The following is a 20894-nucleotide window of genomic DNA, read 5'->3' as shown; positions in this document are numbered from 1 at the left end:
TAACTATACCCAATTACCTCAACGGGCACCATATGCAGACATGGGCCAATACACTGTGAAACGTACAATTTGCAGGGGTGATTTCTGAAATTATTACATACATAATAAAAACAGCTGCCAAAAAAATAAAACACCTTGCATCATCGTCCAACTATGTGTAGAGAACCTGCCAAACCACAAACGTATGCGACAACGGGAACATGCAGATATAGATGCGAACGCGCGTTACATTGACGACCAGAGAACATCACGCATCTGCTTGCAATATCTCAATTACAGCATGACCCATATACAGGGGATCTGGACTAATACACCGAAAGATGAACATTTTGTAGGGGTGTTATTTTTATTGCGTCCCTAATAAAACCAACTGCCGCAAAAACAACAAAAAAAAACAACGTGCATCATCGTCAACCTCAGTGCAGATGACCTGCCAAACAACGTACGTATGCGACAACGGGAACATACAGATACCGATGCGAACGCGAATAACTTTGACGATCAGGTAACACCACGCATCTGCTTGACAAATTCCAATGACACCATGACCCACATACAGAGGATCTGGACCAAAACACCGCAAGACGAACAAATTGTAGGGGTGTTATTTTTATAAAATCCATAATAAAACCACCTGCCGCAAAAAAAAGTTCACGTGCATCATCGTCAACCTCAGTACAAAGGACCTGCCAAACCACATAGAATTCAGACAACGGGAACATACAGATACAGCTGCGAACGCGCGTAAACGTGACAAAACTAAAAGTCTGTCGACCAGAGGGTCTGGTCACAGACTAACAACTAGATAGATATTGGAAGCCGTCAGACTTTTCAGACATACAGTATCTGCTATCTTTCATCAATGGCACTGATGGTCAGTCTTAAATTTCTCAATGTTTTCAAAATATCTATCCAAATGTTTTATCTGGCATATCTAATTAGTAACTAGGATGTCTAACCTTCATCAATGTAGATTTAGGTGTAGTTCAATGCATTATCTTATTCAGTACTATGTGACTGTCCATGTTGTCCTTCACTATCAGTATCAACCAGAATATAAAATATACAGGCAGGCAGAAGACAGAACAAAAATGTTTGCAGGAGTTTGTGATGAAGAGGTCACCACAAATTCCGCAAATACAATTACAAAACCACTGCAAATTCAAATTTATAGCATGTAAGACACCATGTATGATAATAGCCACCTGTCCTCCCTGCTGTGCTGCACCCATCTCACCACAGCCTCCCACACTGTTGTCTCCTCTTTTACATCCAGCTCATCATGGCTGATGATGTCAGTCAGCTGACCCACACTCAGACTGCAAAACTCCTCGCTGGAGGCTATCTGGGGCAGAGAAGGATAGACGAATTGATGGATGAGCACATGAATGAAAAATAAAGTGTTGTAATTCCAACAATATTGTCACAAGTTACAAACAATAGATCTTGATAAACCTTGTTCTACTCTATTCACACACTTACTGTAAAACATGGGAGGGTCTTAAAAAAGGTGTCATCCATAGAATCAAGTTGCTATGGACATACTAACAATCAAAATACTGAGGAACATGCCTTGATCAAGATCATTCAAAGAAAATACATGTGTACATAAAGGTGGCCATTAGACAGTATTTTCAAAGCTTGGGTCGAAGAAAAATATAATCTAAAGAAACATACAAAAATGTCCTAGTAGCCCTTATGTAGAGGTAGTGATTTGTTCATTAAATACCTTAGCAAAGTGCCTACATATACACTGAAGACAACGGTTCAGGACAATGTCTACAGAGAAGGCATCTGCAAACTTGTACAGGTCCACACAGGTGGAGCGCTCCACATTCATAGCCATGTAGCTGCTGCAGGTGTCTCTCACATAGTCCAGTTGGAGGAGGTCGGCTGCCTGGTACAGGGGCTGCACTTTGTCCAGGGACACACGGAGGGTTCCCGAGTAGATGTAACTCAGGATCTCCCCAAACATGACTGCATCCAAACCCTGCAGGACAGTATAACAAAGTGTCTATTTCATCCTTTCTTTTACATGTAGTTGTTGTATCCTATATGAAGTTATTGGTCTGTGACCGGAACTAAATTCAGAAAATCAGTTGCTACATTTTGTCAAATTCAACAGGCTTTGCTTCATGCTAAACTCAGATGAAAAGAATGCTTCATATAGAATGCACTAAATTATTATGCTTTACCTCAGATTTTAGCTACTAGTAGTACTAGTATCTAGCTAGGAATAACATGGACTTAAAACAGCTGCTGGCAGTCTGTGTAATACTAAAAGGGGATGCAGGTCGTCATCTGTATTTGACACAACTCTACATGCACTTCACTTTTGATACAGCTTGGAAGGGCCATGTTTCTGTTAAGGCGTATTATACTGGTTTTTAATTTTATCGTACAACTTTTACAGAGGACAGATTCAACCATGAACAAGTGAAGGTCTACAGCAACTTTCCCATCGTGGTAGAAATGACTGTAACCTAAGACAACACTGCTGATATTTACATGACGATCCACGACTGTCCTTACATATATATAAAAACTGTGAATGGGCTCCTAATCGCTAAAAATCTTATTCTGGTCTTGTCTTAATTTGTTAAACCATGATTAAAATCCAGTCAAAATACAATCAACTTCGTACTGTTGTTGATAAAGACTTATGCTAGTACAATGTTCAGTTAATATGGTGGTTTCATACACTCATAGAGTTAGCGGTAGTAAGTATATCTCAGATTTACGCCAACCTTACCTTCAAAACAATCGTTTTCTGTCGGCTTTCCGCCATGTCTGCTGTAAACATGGCCCTGAAGTAGGGACTGGCCGCGGACAGAACAAGCCGATGGCAGGGAAAGCGGCGGCCCTGGATTTCAAGAACCACATCCTGGAGAACATCATCCTTCTGTAAGTCGCTTAAAGCTCCAAGAAACCCTTGGCGATAGCTTCTGTCATGGTAAGAACGAGAACGAAGCGTTTTATCGTGAATTTCTTGACCTGCAACAGCCATGTTGATGATGATGCTAGAGCTATACCTCCCAGTGGGACCTGGTTTGAACAGCCCGTGCGCGGGAATCGCACCTGTCAGTGAGGACCCCTAGCAGTTAAGATTATGTTTACAGTAATAAAAAAGGGGGGTTTGACCAGCAAACTACAGTATACTCCTAGGTCAGATAACTCTTGGCATGTTGTAAGTTTATTACCTTCACTAGAAGATTATGTAATACATTGTCAAGAAAGAATAACTGTTACATACTTTGTTTTCGATATGCTGTGCGAGTGTGTGTGCCTAGATCGATTGCCTTGATACTAGTATTTGGTACCTTATTAGATCTTGACGAGACCTTGATCAAATAATTAGATTTTGGGCCCCCTAGCTTGTGAAGGTACTGCAGCGGAACTTCCAGGTTTGATATCTCAAGTTCTGGGCATGCTATGATCATGATTTTTTAATGGTAGATAGCCTTTGGAACAGGGAGTAAGTGGTGAAGGCTTGGCGCCCCTAGCAACATTTCTGGAACTAGTTCAGGAACCGGTTGAAAGAGGTCTTCTACAGCTATAGATACCTTTGCTTATCTATGGCTGTAGAAGACCTCAAGAAAGTCCCTGTACTTTTTTTGTGCTATATAGAGTTCACTATCAAGAGAAACTAGCACGGATATATCAATCAAACAACAATGTAATGCAATAATAACAAGAAAATAAGATTCCATATCAAAAGTTTAATAATACATCAGTGATATGGTTGCCAGTACATGGGTAGTGGATGTTGGATTTCTAACCAGTGAATTTATACAGGAGGGGTGCAAGACATGGACTCATTCATCCCAAACTGAAATTTCCTATTCGTTAACAGATTAAGTTTTCCTGACATGTTCTGCAGAATGGTGGTTAAAAGATTCAATCCACACAAGCAAAGACAATACAAGTTTTACCAATGTCAGAAGTGGTCAAGTTACAGTTGCTAAGATCACGCCCTGACTACTGATATGAATGATGTGATGGCAACTTTCATTAAAATGTAGGGTGTTGTTATATTTATCAATTGACACATTCTAAAAATGATGAAGACTTTTTTTGGTCCCAAAGTTTGTCTACAATGAGTATGAAATGTCTGCATAGATACATGGTTGGTACATTGTATGTTTCGGCTTGTAGATTACTTCAGAAATGATATGTGCAGGGCAGTTAAATTGTGAATTTTCGATGGAATAAAAAGTTCTGATTGGCACCCCTCCTTTAACATAGAATCTCCCAATTTGCGTCGACACACAATGGATTTGACCATTACGGGGTGAATATATGGGGTGATCACCAACACATTTTTACAAGCTTGACAACAGAGAATCTACAGTGAAACATGAAGACTACAGACTGATGTTAAGTTCTAATGTCTAGATATAAATATTACATCTATCATATTGTAAATATCAACAAAAAAACAGGATTTTACACATTATGGTCAAGATTTCAGTAAAATTAGCATGATTTACTTACAAGTTCCCTTACTATAAAATTTACAGGTTCAAAGGTTACAGGTTCATAGGTCAATGGTTATACTGTCCCTTCCATACAATCACCCACTAAAATTCTAAATCATAAATGATTGCAAGAATTTGGTGTACAAGAAAATTTCATGTATTACAAATATTTGGTTGTGATCTGCATCAACACCATACTATTATGACAGTATCATGGCAAATATGCTTAGGTAATAAGTACAAAAATTAATCTTAATTTTTGGTAATTTCTTTCCCATCACCAAATGTTACTCAATACATGGTGACCTGCCAACAACTGAACAACCTGGGCTACCCCTTCAGCAAATGGACCAATCCATATGCAAATGCAATATCCTTTCAATTCTGTGTCCATTTCTGAAAAGGTAGTCAGGCATTCCATATAAAACAGTTTCATTTACAAATATCCCAAACAATTTAACTCAATCATTAATACAAGCCAGCTTATGATACACAATGCTTTCCTCATAGATTGCTTTAGGTAAAAAATATCATTATGACACCCCCTTTAACCAGTAGGCTAGTCTGAGGTTATGGATTAATGAACTTACATACAACTACATGGGTGTTACAGCATCTAGTATCCATTACTTTAAGTATCCATTGTGGACCATTTAGATATTTTTTCAATATCAAAGTCACCCATTCTGAAAGTGGGATGGTCCAGATTTGTTCATTTATGGATGAGTGTACTTAGGGATGACCAAGTTATCATACAGAGCCGAGAAGTGGAAAAGTAAGAAACAAATACCTTTTCTTTTCAAATGTACAAAATCAATATTAGATGCAGAGTAAGGAAAATCTTTGTTTAAAGGTGTATTAAAAGGAAAAGAAATAAGAACGTATTGTTTTCATTAAGGAGGTTCCTACCACTTGTGGTAAATTTACAAAAGCTGAACTGGCTTTATCAGCTTTGCTAGTTGTGACAGACAGACATACATGTAGCTAGAATACAGCACGGCTGCCTTTACAATATGCAGAGACCAGGCATTCAGCACAGAGCATATTATCATACAGAGGTCTGCTCCACTGGGCTCAAAAACATGTCTTTCAAAACTTTCTCTCACTACCAACATGTCTTTCAAAACTTTCTCTCACTACCCTATTGAAATCTCTGTGTTTGCTTACACAGACACATGTAGCTACTTTTTAGGAGAGTGGAGGTTCGTTTTTGTGCATTTGTGGTTGAAATACTGAGAAAAACTAAAAATATATGACTAAGGCTACAAGAACACTATTCTACAATAAACATGTGCATTGAATGTGGTGTTCTTGTGCAAATACTGACTGATAACATAAGGTGAGACAAAAGTACCCCAGAAGGGAATGTATACCTTGGTTCTAACAAGGTTTGTTGTGATTGTCCCTTATAGGGAGGGGAGGGGATGGCAGCATCAAATTCACAGTAATATTGACTAAAATTATTTTACAGAAAAATTGGTGCTGTGTTTTTATCAAACTGTCATGGTGACAACAGTGAATTCAACAAACATAAACATGGGGAATTTAAAAAATGTGACAGTACATACACATGGCATTGGCTATTAAAACAAACATAATGACTATTACTTGTTCCTAAATTTCTTACAAAATACATGTATGGTAAAAAAATTAAGCAAATCTACAGCAGAAACACTACTTCCTAAAAATACCAGTTTTTGCTCATTTTTTGGCTATTTAATAAGAAAATCATATTTCCCATTTGCAGGTTGCTATTTACAAGTTCTTACAAAAGGAGGATATGACAGGGGTTCCCATAAATTATCCATTAAAATCTTCCTCAAACCCTTCATGTATCCTTCCTGATTCCTCTCACATACAAACAAGTTTCCATCAAACCTACAAATATCCCTTTTAAGTATTGCTGCATCCCCTTGGTGACCCTCCCAGGAATCTTATCAATTGCCATGGCAACAGATGCACATGGAGTTAGGCTGACACCTAGTTTGTTACTATGACTACACTAGTGATGTCAAAATGTCGGGTAGCTGGAGGGATGGAAGCCTTTGTTGCCAGGCAACTGTTGCTATGGTGATCACATGAGGTGAGGTTTCCATGGCAACTGCTAACAGTTTAGCTCAGACTGTGTGATGGCGTTCAGGTCTCTCATGAGCCCCTCCAAGTTTGCCATCTCAGTGGTCAGATCATCGTCCTCATAGGAGTGCTGCAACAGAAGGAGATGGTATTAAAAACAGGCTTAAAATGAAATATTTCCTCTTACACCTATGGTATAGAGTGAAATATAAAAATTGAGAACTCAGACACACACCAAAAATATTTACAAGTTTACTACAATAAGACCTCAATGGCTCCACCGCCAAGGTGTAGCAAAAAAAGGAAGTTGAAAAAATTGCCTAATTTCTAACCTGTTAAAATGTTCCTTGCATCTCACTCTTAACCTACTCTCACACATCACCAAATAACATTTCCAGCAGTTTATAGCATTTCAGAGAAACTTGTCCACACTCTTAAATACTGATTTATAGCCTGTTTATAATGTCACATGACTACTTCATGGAATCTTGATTACTGCTCATGTTAGCCTTGGTGTGCATCGATTATTGTTAAATATGTTATGTTGTATATATTAAGATTTTTCTAAAGACTAAAACTAACTTAATTCAGCCAGTTTTACAGCATGGTATAACAGGCTGCAACATTGTTTTAGTATGTCCATGCATGTATGTATATGTATGTTTGAATAAACCATTGATGTACAGAAACAGACGATTTGGAGGAGTAGAATAAGCCTATTCACACTTTGAACTTGCACTGTGATGTATTGTGGATGTTGAAGGCCCCTAACACATGAACAAAATACATGTACGTCTGGACATGTATCAAGCATGGCCTGGTCAAAAACTGTTTGCAGGTTACAGGTCTTCACTATTAACCTTGTCTCCATGTTAAGTTCAAACCATGACAATGAGAGCAGTATTTACCTCGGACCCAGGCGGTGCCTCAGGCAGTGGTGGAGGGGGAGGCTGTAACGTCTGTGGATCTGGGTACATGTCTGCTGGAGTCTGGGGTTTACTGGGCGTGCTCAGTGGAGTAGACAGGGTACTGGAGGGCCCTGGTTTTGCTGAGGATCAGAAACAATCACTGTCAGTCACAAAAAAAGTTAATCATTAACATAAATGCTGCCAAGCTTAAGGAGATGTTTCATTACTGGTCAGTTCAGTCACTTAACAAATTGCATTTCATCTGGTTATGGAAATGTTTCAGAGAATGAGACCAACTTACACCACGGCAGGGAAATATGATGCTCAGATGTATACATCGCTTTTATCTTTTAAATATTCAAGTTTACAAATTTTGTTACCAGGATGAAATGTTTTAACTTATGACGATAGTAAGTTCTGCACAATGTTGTAAGAGAAGAAGATAGTACTAATAAATGGAGGAAAAAATAACAGGCATACTTACGTTCAGAGAGGTGAGAGGACTGAGGTGTAGTGGGGAGGCTGTTGTATGGGGGTGGGGGAGGGGGGCCTGGCACACTGAAGCTCTTCAGGGGATGGGCAGGACGGGCGCCAAGTGATCGCGCCTCGGAGGAAGGAGTGTAACTCCTCTCTGTAAACAGTACAGGAAAAAATACTTGCTTACAGAAGTCACGTCATTAAAATTTGTAGTTTTAATATCAAGTTAGCTAAGCAATGACTGGTTATAAAATTATGACTTAAATTGTACATGTACATGTAGTTTAGTCATGAATTAGCAGTATTTTGTTGATGATCAATGTTAACATGAAGTCAACAAAATTTGTGACTGGTAGGTTGTCAATGAACAATACTAACTTGTAGTTAACTCCTTAAAAACTATTAGGTTGTTGATGACCAATGGTATAAAAATTTTTTCAAAGCTAACCTGTAGTTGACTCATTATTGACAGGTAGGTTGTTATTAACAATGCTTACCCAATGTAATTCATTAACAAGTATGTTGATAATGACCACTGCTACATTATGTAACTTGTAGTTAACTTATTTATGACTGGTACTTTAATGATCAATGCTCACCTGTAGTTAGTTAACCCATTGCTGAATGGGAAGTTATTAGTGATGAATCAGTAGTTATTGAACTCATTAAGACTGGTAAGTTGTTAATGACTGATGCTAACCTGATGGCGTGTGCGGAGTGTGCGGAGTGTGCAGATACGAGTGTCCGCTGACAGTAGATCCAGGTGTATGGATCTCATGATCACTGAGGGGAGGGGGAGGGTAGTCTGCCACTGGGGTGGGGAGGGGGGCAGTTAACAATGATGATTAGTAACATGCAGTTGTAATGTTGTAAAAAACAGTAGTAGTACATGTGATCAGACATAATTGCAGTAACTCAGTATATACTATAGTTGTAGGGTGATGTTAGCTTGTTTCAGTCATTACATGTATGTTACATTTAGTTACTAACTCGCTCGCTCGCTCACTCACTCACTCATCAACTCACACGCCATAACATTTTGCTTGAAATATGGAGAATACAAATCTTTCACAAATATCTCTTAATACGATAAAAATCATGATACTATGATAATATAGATAGAAGCCTGCATTTCTAAAAATTCATAAGAGAAACTTCACTGCTCATAGGAAGATGTAATATGAAGATGTAACATCACATTTTGAGGTAATCTATTTATCAATCAATACATTTTAGTATGACTTTTAGTTTCAACCAAATTCAAAGGAAGTACCTTTGTGCTAATTGGCCAGTAAAGTTAGGAAGCAAAGTTTTTCCTCACCATCGTTCATGGGGCTGGGCTCCACGGAGACGGAGCGCGGGATGTTGGCGGAGTACTGCGTACGCGGGTAGAGCGGTCTGGACGGGGAGACCGGCCGCTGGTCAGGATGGTTCAGGGTCACTGAGGTAGCAATGGCTACACAGGGAAGACAACACAGTCATTTCAGGAGTTGATACTAACATGACACTAACAATAGCTATTCAATCAATGAGTTCTCATTACTACAAAAATGATGTAGTAATAACATTTCTATAGAAGTACCTTCCTTATGAATATGAAATAAGTGCCACATTTTCCAATTTTTCAGTCATGTTCAATTCCATTTCACCTAACATTAATCCATTTTAAGAGAAGCCTGCAATTTTTCATCCATTGTAGACTTTTGTTATATAAGCTTTAGGCCATACCAATTTAATTTCTTGGTTCACGGATTTTTTCATAAAAAATATGGAGCGAAAGGGCGAAATAAAAATAAAAATAAAAATTGTAAAATGGTTGGGGTAAAGGTAACGGCTAATCCAAAACATAAAGAAAAAAAGTTTTCAGCTTGGAAAAAGTACAAGAACACTATTCTTGTACACAGTAACAGCACCTGTACCCACACTTTAAGGAGTGTATAATATAAAGGCCAATTTGCTACACCAGAAAGTTGGGGAATGGTTTCATTAATGGTGAAAATTTGCTGAGTGGTAATTTTTATTTTTATTTTTTTTTCCAAAAAATAGGAGCGAGCGAATCCGTGAACCAAGAAATTAAATTGGTGTGGCCTTAACAGCTTTGATTTTAGTTCACAACTGCTACAGCAGATACAAATAATATATATATATATAATATATAATATAATATCATGAATGATTCTGTATCTTATTAACTATTCACAATTTCTTAATACTCAATGTACAACTATATGTGGTACATAGTAAGTCTCAATACAGAACACAATAACATATTATGCACTCAAATGTTCCTTGTACAATATACACATGTACATCAAAGGACCAGATACAAGACAAACAATTTAATACAGTACACAATTTTCACAATACGTATTGTTAAGAACATGAACATATGTAACAACCAGGGTACTTGATAGACAAAATTGTTCAGAAAAGACAACATTCTGGAAGAAATCTGACAACACTCAACAATGACAGACATTTTTTTTTGCAGTTGACATTTTGATATGTCATAAGATACATGTAAGGTTTGAAAGTGACAGTTATTTCATAGCCACAGACAGAGCAGCAAAATGCAAGAGAGACAAGGAAAAGTGAGAGAACATGGGCTGAACCATGCATAAAGAGGGGTGGTCAGCATGGGGTGACTTACATGGCTGGGAGGCAGAGATAGGTTCAAGTGTGTGGTAGAAATGGCTCTTGTCACTTACTGGTGGAGAAGACCCAGCAAAATGAATGAAATTAATGAAACAAAATGGAACAGAGTAAAGAACAGAATATAGATTAATAGTGAAATCTAGAGAGAATAATTTCAAAGGATGAAGGAAACAGTTAAAAAAAGCACAAAGATTACAAAGTTGTAAAAAAAGAAAATTAAGTTTGAGCTCGTCTTGTACTATAACATCCTTTTGCTTGGTTTATACATCTTTCAAGTGGTACAGTCTACTCAAAGTCTAGTTACGTTAGACCATCAGAAAACATGTACCATCTATCTAGACATCAACCAAAGAAAAAGGCTGTATAGTCAAAGCTACACAGCTCTTTGATTACATCCTGTCATGCCAGGCCTGTCACTTGTGTACATCACGCTAAGACCTACATTGTAGTGTACAGGCCTGGTGTCTGTCCCCTCAGTTAGCCAGCCCTGGTCAGCCAATACTCCACCTCCTGTTGTTGGAGGGAAGGTTACCAGCCAATCACCTTGCTGTATGTCTGTAAGCAGCACCATGATTGGCTGATGACGGCTGTCCAGTGCCAGCACAGCAAGAAGGGCAGACCACAAGCCAGACTGCCAAAATTGTTGCTTGATGGCATGAGAGGATGTATGAATACAACCCTTCAGTTTGATGACCCAGAGTTTGTTTTGGAGACTTACATGGCTGAGAAGAAGATAGAGGCTTGAAAGTCGACATCGAATAAGATGGAGGTCGAGAAGGACGGACTGATAGAATGGAAGGAGAAGAACAAGGGAAAGACAGTGGAAGAAGAAAGGATGGACGGAAAAAGATGGAAGGATGCAATAGTTGGATGGTAGGGAGATGATGTGGGGAAGAAAAATGCTTTCAAAAGTTTGCAGCAACATAAATAAGAGTGCAATTTTTCATTGATGAAAAGAAACATTAATGTTCAATGTAGAATTGCATTCAGTTCAGTTGAGATTCAATGGAAAGAAAATCTACATGTGAAGAAAAATTGAGAGAGATGAAATCACAAAGCAGAGTTTTTTTACAGATAGAAACAGACAGAATGTAAGGATCTTGTGTTAGTTGTTTTGAACCCTCAGCACAAAAATGTGTCATTACCTGAAGACCTGAACTTGCACAGTTAGTATAGTTTCAACTACATGTAGTACAAATTCCTTTTGTTTGGGACATTTCTGTTAGACTTACAATACTCCAGATCATAGTAGATCATAGGTTGAATGATGTGGAACATGGCTACACACACATACACAGAATTGCACATGGGTGGGGGAGGTATGAAACGTAGAAACAAAGGCATAGAAAAATGGTGAAGAGGGATTTGGGGAACAAGGAATGATGAAGAAAGAGAAGAAAAGAAAGAAAGACAAAGAATTGTGAGAAAATGTCATGGTTTAGAAGAGAAAAGAAGAAATTCAATCTAGGATAAGACAAAAACCTTGAGACGTACATGTAGAATGCAAGTGTGGAAAAAAGATGCTTCAAACACACTTTAGGCCCAGACAAAGAAGTACAAGACTGGTGAGTATTGTTACATTCAAGCCTTTGCATCAGGTATTATAATCTCCAAATGTTATAAGCCTAACTGTATATATGGGGAAATATTTTGTACAGAGCAACATTGGGAGCCTTGGGAGAACATGTATGTGGTATGAAGAGAGGTGTCAAATACTGACAATGTTACGAAAACAAATTAGATACATAGTTGTAGTGTACATGTGTACTAGAGGTGACATACTTTCATTGACACTGAAAGTAAAAAATTAACTGTCAAGGTAATATAGAAGACATTGATTACACAGCAAGCATGTAAAAGTTGAGGAAGTTGCCCCATTCCATCAACAGGAAGAAAGTTGGTATAAAAAATTGTGGACAGGGCAGGTGCAATTTCTGCCTGGGTACAGCACTGGAAGGTCGCAGGGACAGATGGAAAGGTTGCAAAAATAAGTTAAGAAAATTGATGACAGTTATGACGTGAAGAAAGATTAACTCCTTTGACAGAGATGACAGAGGACATATCTTGAGATCACGAAAGAAGAGGTTCAGTTAGAAAGGTTGGAAAAATAACTTTGGCAAGGGGAAAATCTGAGCGAGTGGTTGTCAAATAATGAGTTTGAATGAGGACAGAAAGGACAATAAAAAAGGGGGGGTGGAAGAAGAAATCTTGAGAAGACGTTCGCTTATCAAACGTAGAGCGATGTACAAAATCATACGTTGGTCAGGTTCATGGAAAATTTTCACTGAACAGAAGAGTGAAATTTGGAAGGGTGAGACTTACATGGTGCGGGGGAGGGCGGAGGGGGCGGTTCAAAGGAGAAGTCTTTAGGGCGGGGCCACGTTCCCACAGGTGACTGAACTTTGGCAGCTGTATCAGGTGGAGGTCGGGGGGAGGAAGGAATGCAAAAAATGTTGGGCACAAATCATGGCAGAAAAAGTGGTTGAATCTTGTGCCTTTTCAAAATGGTCAGCTGCCAACTCAACTTGAAGGACATTTCCATAGGTGCTTGTTGAAACTTTTTAATTTATTTCCACATCTCCATGAAAAAAAATCATTGCACTCACATAACTGATATTGGCTTTTTGTCCAAATTTGGGTATTGGTTGCAAAACATTTTACTTAGAAAATTGTGAAAAGGAGGGTTTAACGACTTGGAAAAAAAGAAGTTGAGCAATTCTATGACTTATATCATTTCAAACTTTCAGTCACATTTGATCATGAAAGGTTGCAAAGAGTAGAAACAAAAGTTGTGTTAAGAGTCCCAAAGCAGAGCAGGCAGCTTTCCAAGCAGAACTGCAAGGTGCAGTTAATGCAGAGGTGCAAAAAAGTGCAATTTGTATAAATGCAAGGATGCAAAAAGTGCCTAGCAGTGCAGTGTACGTACAGTACAGTGTCATTCCTGAAAATCTCAACCACATGCAAAAGACTTGGATACCGTGTGCAAAGATGGTACCTCAGATGAAGGAATTTCCATGCAGAAACAAAAGTAATTCCCTCCCTGTAAACTTCTTTCAGTCATGATGTAGCTTTTTTACATGCAGTTAGTATGGTTTCCAGGTCCCCCCTTGCACTGATTCAGACAGTATTTTGTATGCCTTTGTTTTTAAATTCTCTACCATTCATTTTGTTTTGGAAATGCTATTTACCTTGAAATTGAAGGATTGATGGACCTAGATGTAATAAATTGTCATCAACTGTCAATCAGAACCACAGGGAACCAATCAGGGTTTAGTTCGTAAATCAGGTTAAGAATGGGCTGTTCCACTTACGATCTCTGGGCGGGGGTGGCTGGTGGTCCACAGGGATCATGATGGGCTTGGGCTTGAAGGGAGGTCGTCGAACTGGCGGGATGGAGGAGTAATCCAGGTCATCCTCATCTGTACCTGGATGGTGAATAGAAGAGCAGTGTAAGTAGGACACCTAGTGAGCTTGCAAAGAACTGCATGACTGTTACCTGATGGCATCTTCCCTAAAGGCTCCACCAATCATGACAACTGAGTCACACCAATCATTCAACCAATAAGGAATCGTAATCATACAAACCAATCAATCAGAACCTGAGACACAAAACACATCAATACTTGAACAAATCAGGACACAATAAACATCCAACCAATCAGGACTCACCAACAAACGAGTTTCTCCTCCTGTCCATCTGAGGCCCGTCCATTGGCTGCTGGTCCACAGGTTTCATCTCTGCAGAGTTGCGAGGGATTGGTGTGTTTGTCATCTCCCCAGGCTGGGGACTCGACTTGTCCATAGACTTCAGCTCCATCTAAGAGGTAGAGAAAGCACAACAAGATAATAAGCAGAGCCCTCTTGCTTCAAGTTTCACAACTGCAGCAAATATACACATGACTGCCAACTAGACGAAATCTCCATGTTGTATTCTTGTTCTTGTACTTATCAGATAGATGACAAATCAGAGGATGAGATCTTAGAATTTCTCAAGTTAGGCTAGTCATGCATTATTGCAGAAGCAGCAACCAGTTGATACAAATTGATCTCAATGGTATAGAGAAGGTGAACTGCTATTGAGTGCCACCTTGTGACATTCATCAGCACTGCAACAATGTTTTGATTTGATAGTGGGGGAATAGGGGGCATGTGAGATGACAGGTAAGTACATCCACAAGCCTTCTAGGGTTCAAGGGAGTGTGGGTAGGGTGCTCTTGCCAGTTACTAAGTTACTAAGCAACACTGGTGACTGATGACTTCAATCGCAAAAACAAGGTGGAAAGAAATGTCCCATGGTGTGGGAGTTACTTTACACACTTCAACAGACTTTCTCAATAATGAACTACATTATGTCCCGCAGAATACCATATGGGATAGTTTGATCTATACCTTACTACCACAGGGTTTACCACAGACTTCCTCTATGCTGTAAAGTTTATTGGCTAAAGTGTACAAAATAAGATATTTTCCTGGCAATATGAACTACTGTACTTGTGCAAATATTTCTCTTGATGAAGTGCAGAAGTCAGTGGTTCACAACCAAATAATCATCACAGCTGACACAGCACACAACAGTCCATGTACAAAATGAAGGTGACATAAATAAAAATAATCAGAGTACTTGTTATAACTTCACAGTGGAAGGGAAGAAACTAGACTACTGTACCAGAAAAAGAAGGAAAAAAAAATGGGTTACTACTGTAAGTGATACAACTCCAATCGCGGTGCAATGTACCAGGATGTGGTGTGGTATGAAAAAACTGCTGAGGCTGAACCTGATTATCTATTGTTCACAGGGGGGAATGTTGACGATAATCAGTGGAGTTATATAATGAATATTGGTGTATCTATAGATATAATGCATTGACTCTACCATTATTGTGATCCTTGAGGACATGAAATGGGAATGTTGACTATAACAGCAGGGTTTGTGTCCAAGGGAAAATGGGGGAGGGGGCATGTGGTATGAAATGCCCACAGATACACAAACGTACGTCAAATGATCACGGGCACGACACGAATGCGTGTTTACCGTCTGAGCAAGAAATGGCGTGGCACCAAGAGAGTAATCGCAGCTCTGCGCCAACAGTCTTCAGCAGTAGGCCGGACTGCAAAATGTTGTGATGCAAAATGACTGCAAAATGTTCTTGTTGTGATGTTGCAACGTTCCTTTACCAGTGTCCAGCTAAAATGCATGTATTACTTCTTTTCACAAGGTGAATTGTGCAAGGTTTTTTTTCACCATACATTTTTTTCTGTCACACAGTCCCTTTAATCGAGTCAGGATGCTGGCAGAGTACACTGAGAAAGATATCAACTCTGTACAACATTTGCCTGATGATTTGCTACTCTAACTTTACACTTGAAAATAGCATCTTATTCAGATGGAATCTAACTACAATGGCTATGATAGAAACAAAAACTGTTTTATCTAAAAACTAAGTGCTACACTTATGAAGTACCCAAATTTTGATTCAAATGAAATCTAAATACCAACTAATAGGTGGCAGAAAGAAGAAAAAATGATCTAAATAACACTATGTGCTACACTTTAGTCTTGTGAATTACATAAGTCGGATGATATGACCACCAAAATACATAATTTTGATTCAAATGAAATATAACTACTATGGGTATTAAGGTGCAGAAAACTGTCTTAGCTAAAAGCACTGTTGCTGCCCTGTTAATAAGGAAGCAGTAATCTGATCTACCATTGTGGAAACTTTTTGAGATCGTACGCGAAGTTGACGTGATAATGTTGTGGCAGTTTTATGTCCGTTTCATTTAACAAGACTGATGCCTCTCCCACCTCAGCCATCTGTTTCATTCCGCGCTTATTTTACAGCCACAGGCGTCGATGAAACGGTTACGGCACTGTGTATGGATTCACAGCCCGACTTACAGGCATTTTGATGAAACGTCAGCATAGATTTATTAAAATTGACATTTTATGACACTAGCAGCTCTCAGAGGTGGAAAACAATTTCCCTGCAAAGCCCATCTCTGTATCACTGGATGGCTGGAGGCAAGTTTTTATTGCTATGTCACCCATGAGACATTGGGGTATCATATGATAAAGGGCAGTCTACAAGAAATGGTAAGAACCACCAATGATATCCTAGCACCTTTTAAACAGGAAGATACTACAAAAGATTCTATAGTAGTCAACTCTGCTACATCTAAATGGACAAAATATATCTGTTTGCTGCTAATATTCTCTGTTTTCTAATTATGGCTGATAGGGAACTAAATGTGCAAGACTACCCAAATGAGGAATTCCATCATAAACCGCCATGAATCTGTCAAGCAACAGGGCTCGTCTGTCGTAAAATGCCAAATTGTGAAACGAGCTATATTTGTTTTCCTCTCACAATCTTGCATCAGGTCTTATGGGGTCTCCGGGGGAAGTCAACCACAAAATCAAGTTTGTGAAGCCTTGATGTGGATGTGCTCTATGTCATTCATCGTATGGTCACGCCCACACATGAAGTAGCAACAGTTTGGTAGTAGCTTTCATCTCAATGGTATTGCACATGCACTGAACACATACTAAAGTCAGAAACTTCAAACAGATAAAAGCTCAATTGCAAGGCACATCTAAAGTTAAGGCACATCTAAATATTGTGTATTGATGGGGATACCAAAGAGTTACAAATTTTGTAAAAATATTTCTGTACACCCTATATTTCTACATTATTTTATTTGCTTTTGAAGCCAAAGCAAAATGAAATTATCATTGTCAATGTTAAAAAATGAAAAGCACTAATAAAGCTTTTGTCTGGCAAGCAGTGACCACAGTGCCGATGAAATACAATGTAGAATCTTATGCTGCAAAATCACTGAAAATGCTTGATAATTTGATTTTCAGAACCTCAAATGAAACACTGCTAACAAAATCATAAAAGTCGATATAAGGATGCTCTCTATCAGCAAACAACAATCTAACCTAAAATCGCCCGCTGCAGTAGCCAAGGTGTCCATTACCTTGTTATCGTGAACTAACTTATCTTCGCAACCACTTAACATTCATTCCACTTCGGCAAGGCAGCACCAAAATTGACAAATAGTTCAATTACACTGGCCAAAAGGAGTAGAAAGACAGAGTTGACAGCCCAGTTCGATTTCTGCCTTCTTTGAATCGAACTTCCAGTTTTACAACCTTCTTAAAAAATGTGTGTATAAATAAGCCAATCTACGGTAGAAATTTTTTATGAGAAACACATCACTATCAGTCTCTGGGGAGTTGGATGTGGTGGTGGTGTTTCATACAGGTGAGCGTCAGTAATCTGTGTCATTACACACGGGAATTGCTGTCAATCTTACCAACCATTCTTCTCCAGATTATACACATCCATGTACACCTAGTCCTCATTTATCAAGCTTTGTCGTTATTGTTTTTTCCCAAATTTGCATTAATTGAAATATTTGTCATGACTAAAAAAGTAAATTATGCATAATAGTCATGTTTTCTATCATACTCCTCATTTAAGTCTTTCTTAAGTGGCTCAACAAAACATTTAATTTATATTGAATAAACTTTCAAGGTTTGATGCTTATAAAAAAATCAGCATTTCAACTCTATTAATTCTCATTTACAGGTATTACTACATAAACGAACATCTGTTTATTGTCTTTCTATCTATCACAACCAAAAGCAATGATCTCCTCATCGATAATGTATGTGAATGGTTCCTTGCTTTTTCAAGTACCATTAAGAATGGTAATCTTTTTACTTTATTTGTTTTATGTTTCTTTTGGCTACAAAAATAAACTGTGACTAATATAGAAAATGTATCAAATCTAATTGGGCCAACAGAATCTAAACTACCCCAGGGACCAAACTAACTATGGTTTTGGTCAAAAAACAAAATTCAAATTGCGAATGACACCAATAACTGAGACAGCATAATCTAAAAAATTAATATAACATTATTTACAAATTTGTTTAAACCAAGACAGTAAATGTGGCTTGGCTGTAAAAGACCAGAATAAGTAGGAACAGAATGTTGCATTTTTTCCAACAATCAATACAAAGCCTGCATTTTCAAATAGACAAAGGCAATAAATATCTTGTAACAGTCAGGGGCAAGGGTAGGATCAATAACGCAATAAACGATAATCCCGCGTCTGCCTAACTGCAGAACATTACACAGGAACTATACTTTAGTCGACAGACTGGGGTGTGAAGTTTCTATTGATTGCTAAACTCATTGCAGAGTCAGCCTTAGCCCGACTAAATCACATTTCTAGCAGTCTTTTACCTGGTCAGGCTAGCAGAGGAACGCCTTGTCAGTGATAGTTAGATGTGTTACACAGTTAAAAGTATGTTGAAATATCAAACTTTGACTCTTTTGGCCACGTCCTTCAAAATAAGATAGATACATGTATTTCAGAAATCATTAGTGACATTTACTACACTTTTACAATTATATATTGTATTATAAATATTATATTTTTTTACAATGTCAGTTCCTTTTTATGAGGTGTCCTGTCTGTTATCAACGAATTATGTGAATTATTTATGAATTGTCTAGACAGACAAGATAATTACAGGAGAGTCATAACTGATGATTATGAACGAACACTGTGTGCCTCTTGTGCACACCTGTCCTCCTCACCTGGGACTCGTTAAGGTGATACTCACACACCTGAGTTTTCCCTAGGGAATTACATCATTATGACATCATCCTAATCTGGTATCATAATTTAAACTTTCAAGATTTGTATCATACGGACAAATAAAAAATAAACTTTATACACTAAACTATATTCATACTCTTTCAGAAAACAGCATATTGCTGGTAACTAATTTTTCTTGAAATACAATTTAATGATGGCACCCATTGCATTGTGCATGGTACTGACAAAGGCTTGATCAGAAGATGGGGAGCAGTGAAAATACTTAAGGGTCTGTTCATCAGACTTTCGATGGGGTTGATCTAGAATTGGCAAGATGAAGACCCTAAATTGGACAGTTGAGACATTAATGGACAAGGACACAGATGTAATTCTTCACTTTGCATCTTGCAAAAGTTATAATATAGTTCCTTCTTACAGCCAACATTGCATTAGGCATTTTCGGTTTATAATTATTGTATTCCTCAATTTCTCTTCTTTCCTGAAAGAGGTCCCTAACATAAAGTATGATAAGCAGCATTTCGTAATTTGTCCTTCTAAAATGCCTCTCTACCATACCCCTGACTTGTCTATAAATGTCATCATTAGCTTGACTCTGAATCGTCTAAATGTCATTTAGAGTGCACCCTGGTCACCTTCATTTTAATAACTCCGACAGGGCGCCTTTCAAACCCCATTAGATAGGACACAGTCCGTGACCGACTCACACTCTCTCGGGGGACATGTCCAACCTTTCCACCTCCGAACTTCAAAAGGACGGAGAAATTAACGCTGGCTCTCTGGTCCATTTACTAGGAGCGGATGAGGGCGAGAGAACCTTCATGGCCACTTTGATGTCTACTCAGTCACTGAACATAATGACTGAATTTTGCCACAGTTGCAAATTTTCTATGGATATACATCACAACACAAAAGAATAAGCTGCATTTTGTTAATGGAAACATAATTATGTTTTATCCCCCTTTCCTTCTGCATAAGTGACTGGGTGAAATACAACATCAGCATTAATTAGAATGTCAGAATTTGTATATGGTAGGCTAAGACTATAAAGCTAGTAATTTCAAGGCCTGTCACACAACAATGTTTATTTGTCAATAAACATTTACTGTCTCATAACCTTTAAAGCAAATCATCATTTATCGACTTTTGTGATAACACAAATTAGGGGACCTTTTTCTTCAGTTTTGAACAAAGAATTACTCTGGGATGAAAACATCTGCACAGAAAACATAATTTTCATAGACCATTGATAATTGACATTTTGACACATAAAATGTATCCAAACCCTTGCTTTCTTGTTGTCATGCCATACAGGATTATTAGAGCACTTATTTTCGAGGCGCTACATTTAGGATTCCCGGCAGGCTAATTAACCGCTACATCCTGGCAATCTGCTAAATTTTCCAGGCGCGTCAGGAGGTGGCCCTGTAATTGGTTTGTTACCATGGCGCCAGCTGGTGATTAATTAGCTACATCCACTGTTTTTACACCTCGTTGGATACACTTCGTGACCAGGTTGTGCTGAAAAAATTTAATCTACACGAGTAAGCCGTGTATAATATGTAAAAAAAAACATAATTTGTAAACTTAGACAGTCAAATCTTTTTCTATGATCATAACAAATATTTCTAAAAGCTGCATTTGGGCCGGTCATAAAAGAAATAAT

At 38.3% G+C, this 20894-nt stretch overlaps 2 protein-coding genes across 2 annotated transcripts in view; both read right to left on the bottom strand.

Annotated features, from left to right (window-relative positions):
• Positions 1-3059, bottom strand: part of LOC118412044 (kelch repeat and BTB domain-containing protein 6-like) — a 7077-nt gene extending 4018 nt beyond the window's left edge. The window contains exons 1-3 of the mRNA XM_035814641.1: positions 2753-3059; positions 1730-1990; positions 1206-1345 (exon numbers count right to left, since the gene is read on the bottom strand). Of these exons, the coding sequence (XP_035670534.1) occupies positions 1206-1345; positions 1730-1990; positions 2753-3007 (656 nt within the window). The 5' untranslated portion in view covers positions 3008-3059. The remainder of the gene's footprint in view (positions 1-1205; positions 1346-1729; positions 1991-2752) is intronic.
• A 2911-nt stretch (positions 3060-5970) lies between these two features.
• Positions 5971-20894, bottom strand: part of LOC118412265 (neogenin-like) — a gene marked incomplete in the record, with an annotated part of 126729 nt that continues 111805 nt past the window's right edge. The window contains 10 exon segments of the mRNA XM_035814999.1: positions 5971-6681; positions 7460-7599; positions 7944-8090; positions 8637-8747; positions 9258-9392; positions 10587-10643; positions 11310-11375; positions 11824-11871; positions 13903-14016; positions 14261-14408. Coding sequence (XP_035670892.1) covers positions 6583-6681; positions 7460-7599; positions 7944-8090; positions 8637-8747; positions 9258-9392; positions 10587-10643; positions 11310-11375; positions 11824-11871; positions 13903-14016; positions 14261-14408 — 1065 coding nt within the window.

Source organism: Branchiostoma floridae, chromosome 3, assembly GCF_000003815.2.
Source record: "Branchiostoma floridae strain S238N-H82 chromosome 3, Bfl_VNyyK, whole genome shotgun sequence".
NCBI classification, from domain to species: domain Eukaryota; kingdom Metazoa; phylum Chordata; class Leptocardii; order Amphioxiformes; family Branchiostomatidae; genus Branchiostoma; species Branchiostoma floridae.
The sequence above is the reverse complement of the archived record's forward strand: the minus strand, read 5'-3'. Positions and strand labels throughout refer to the sequence as shown.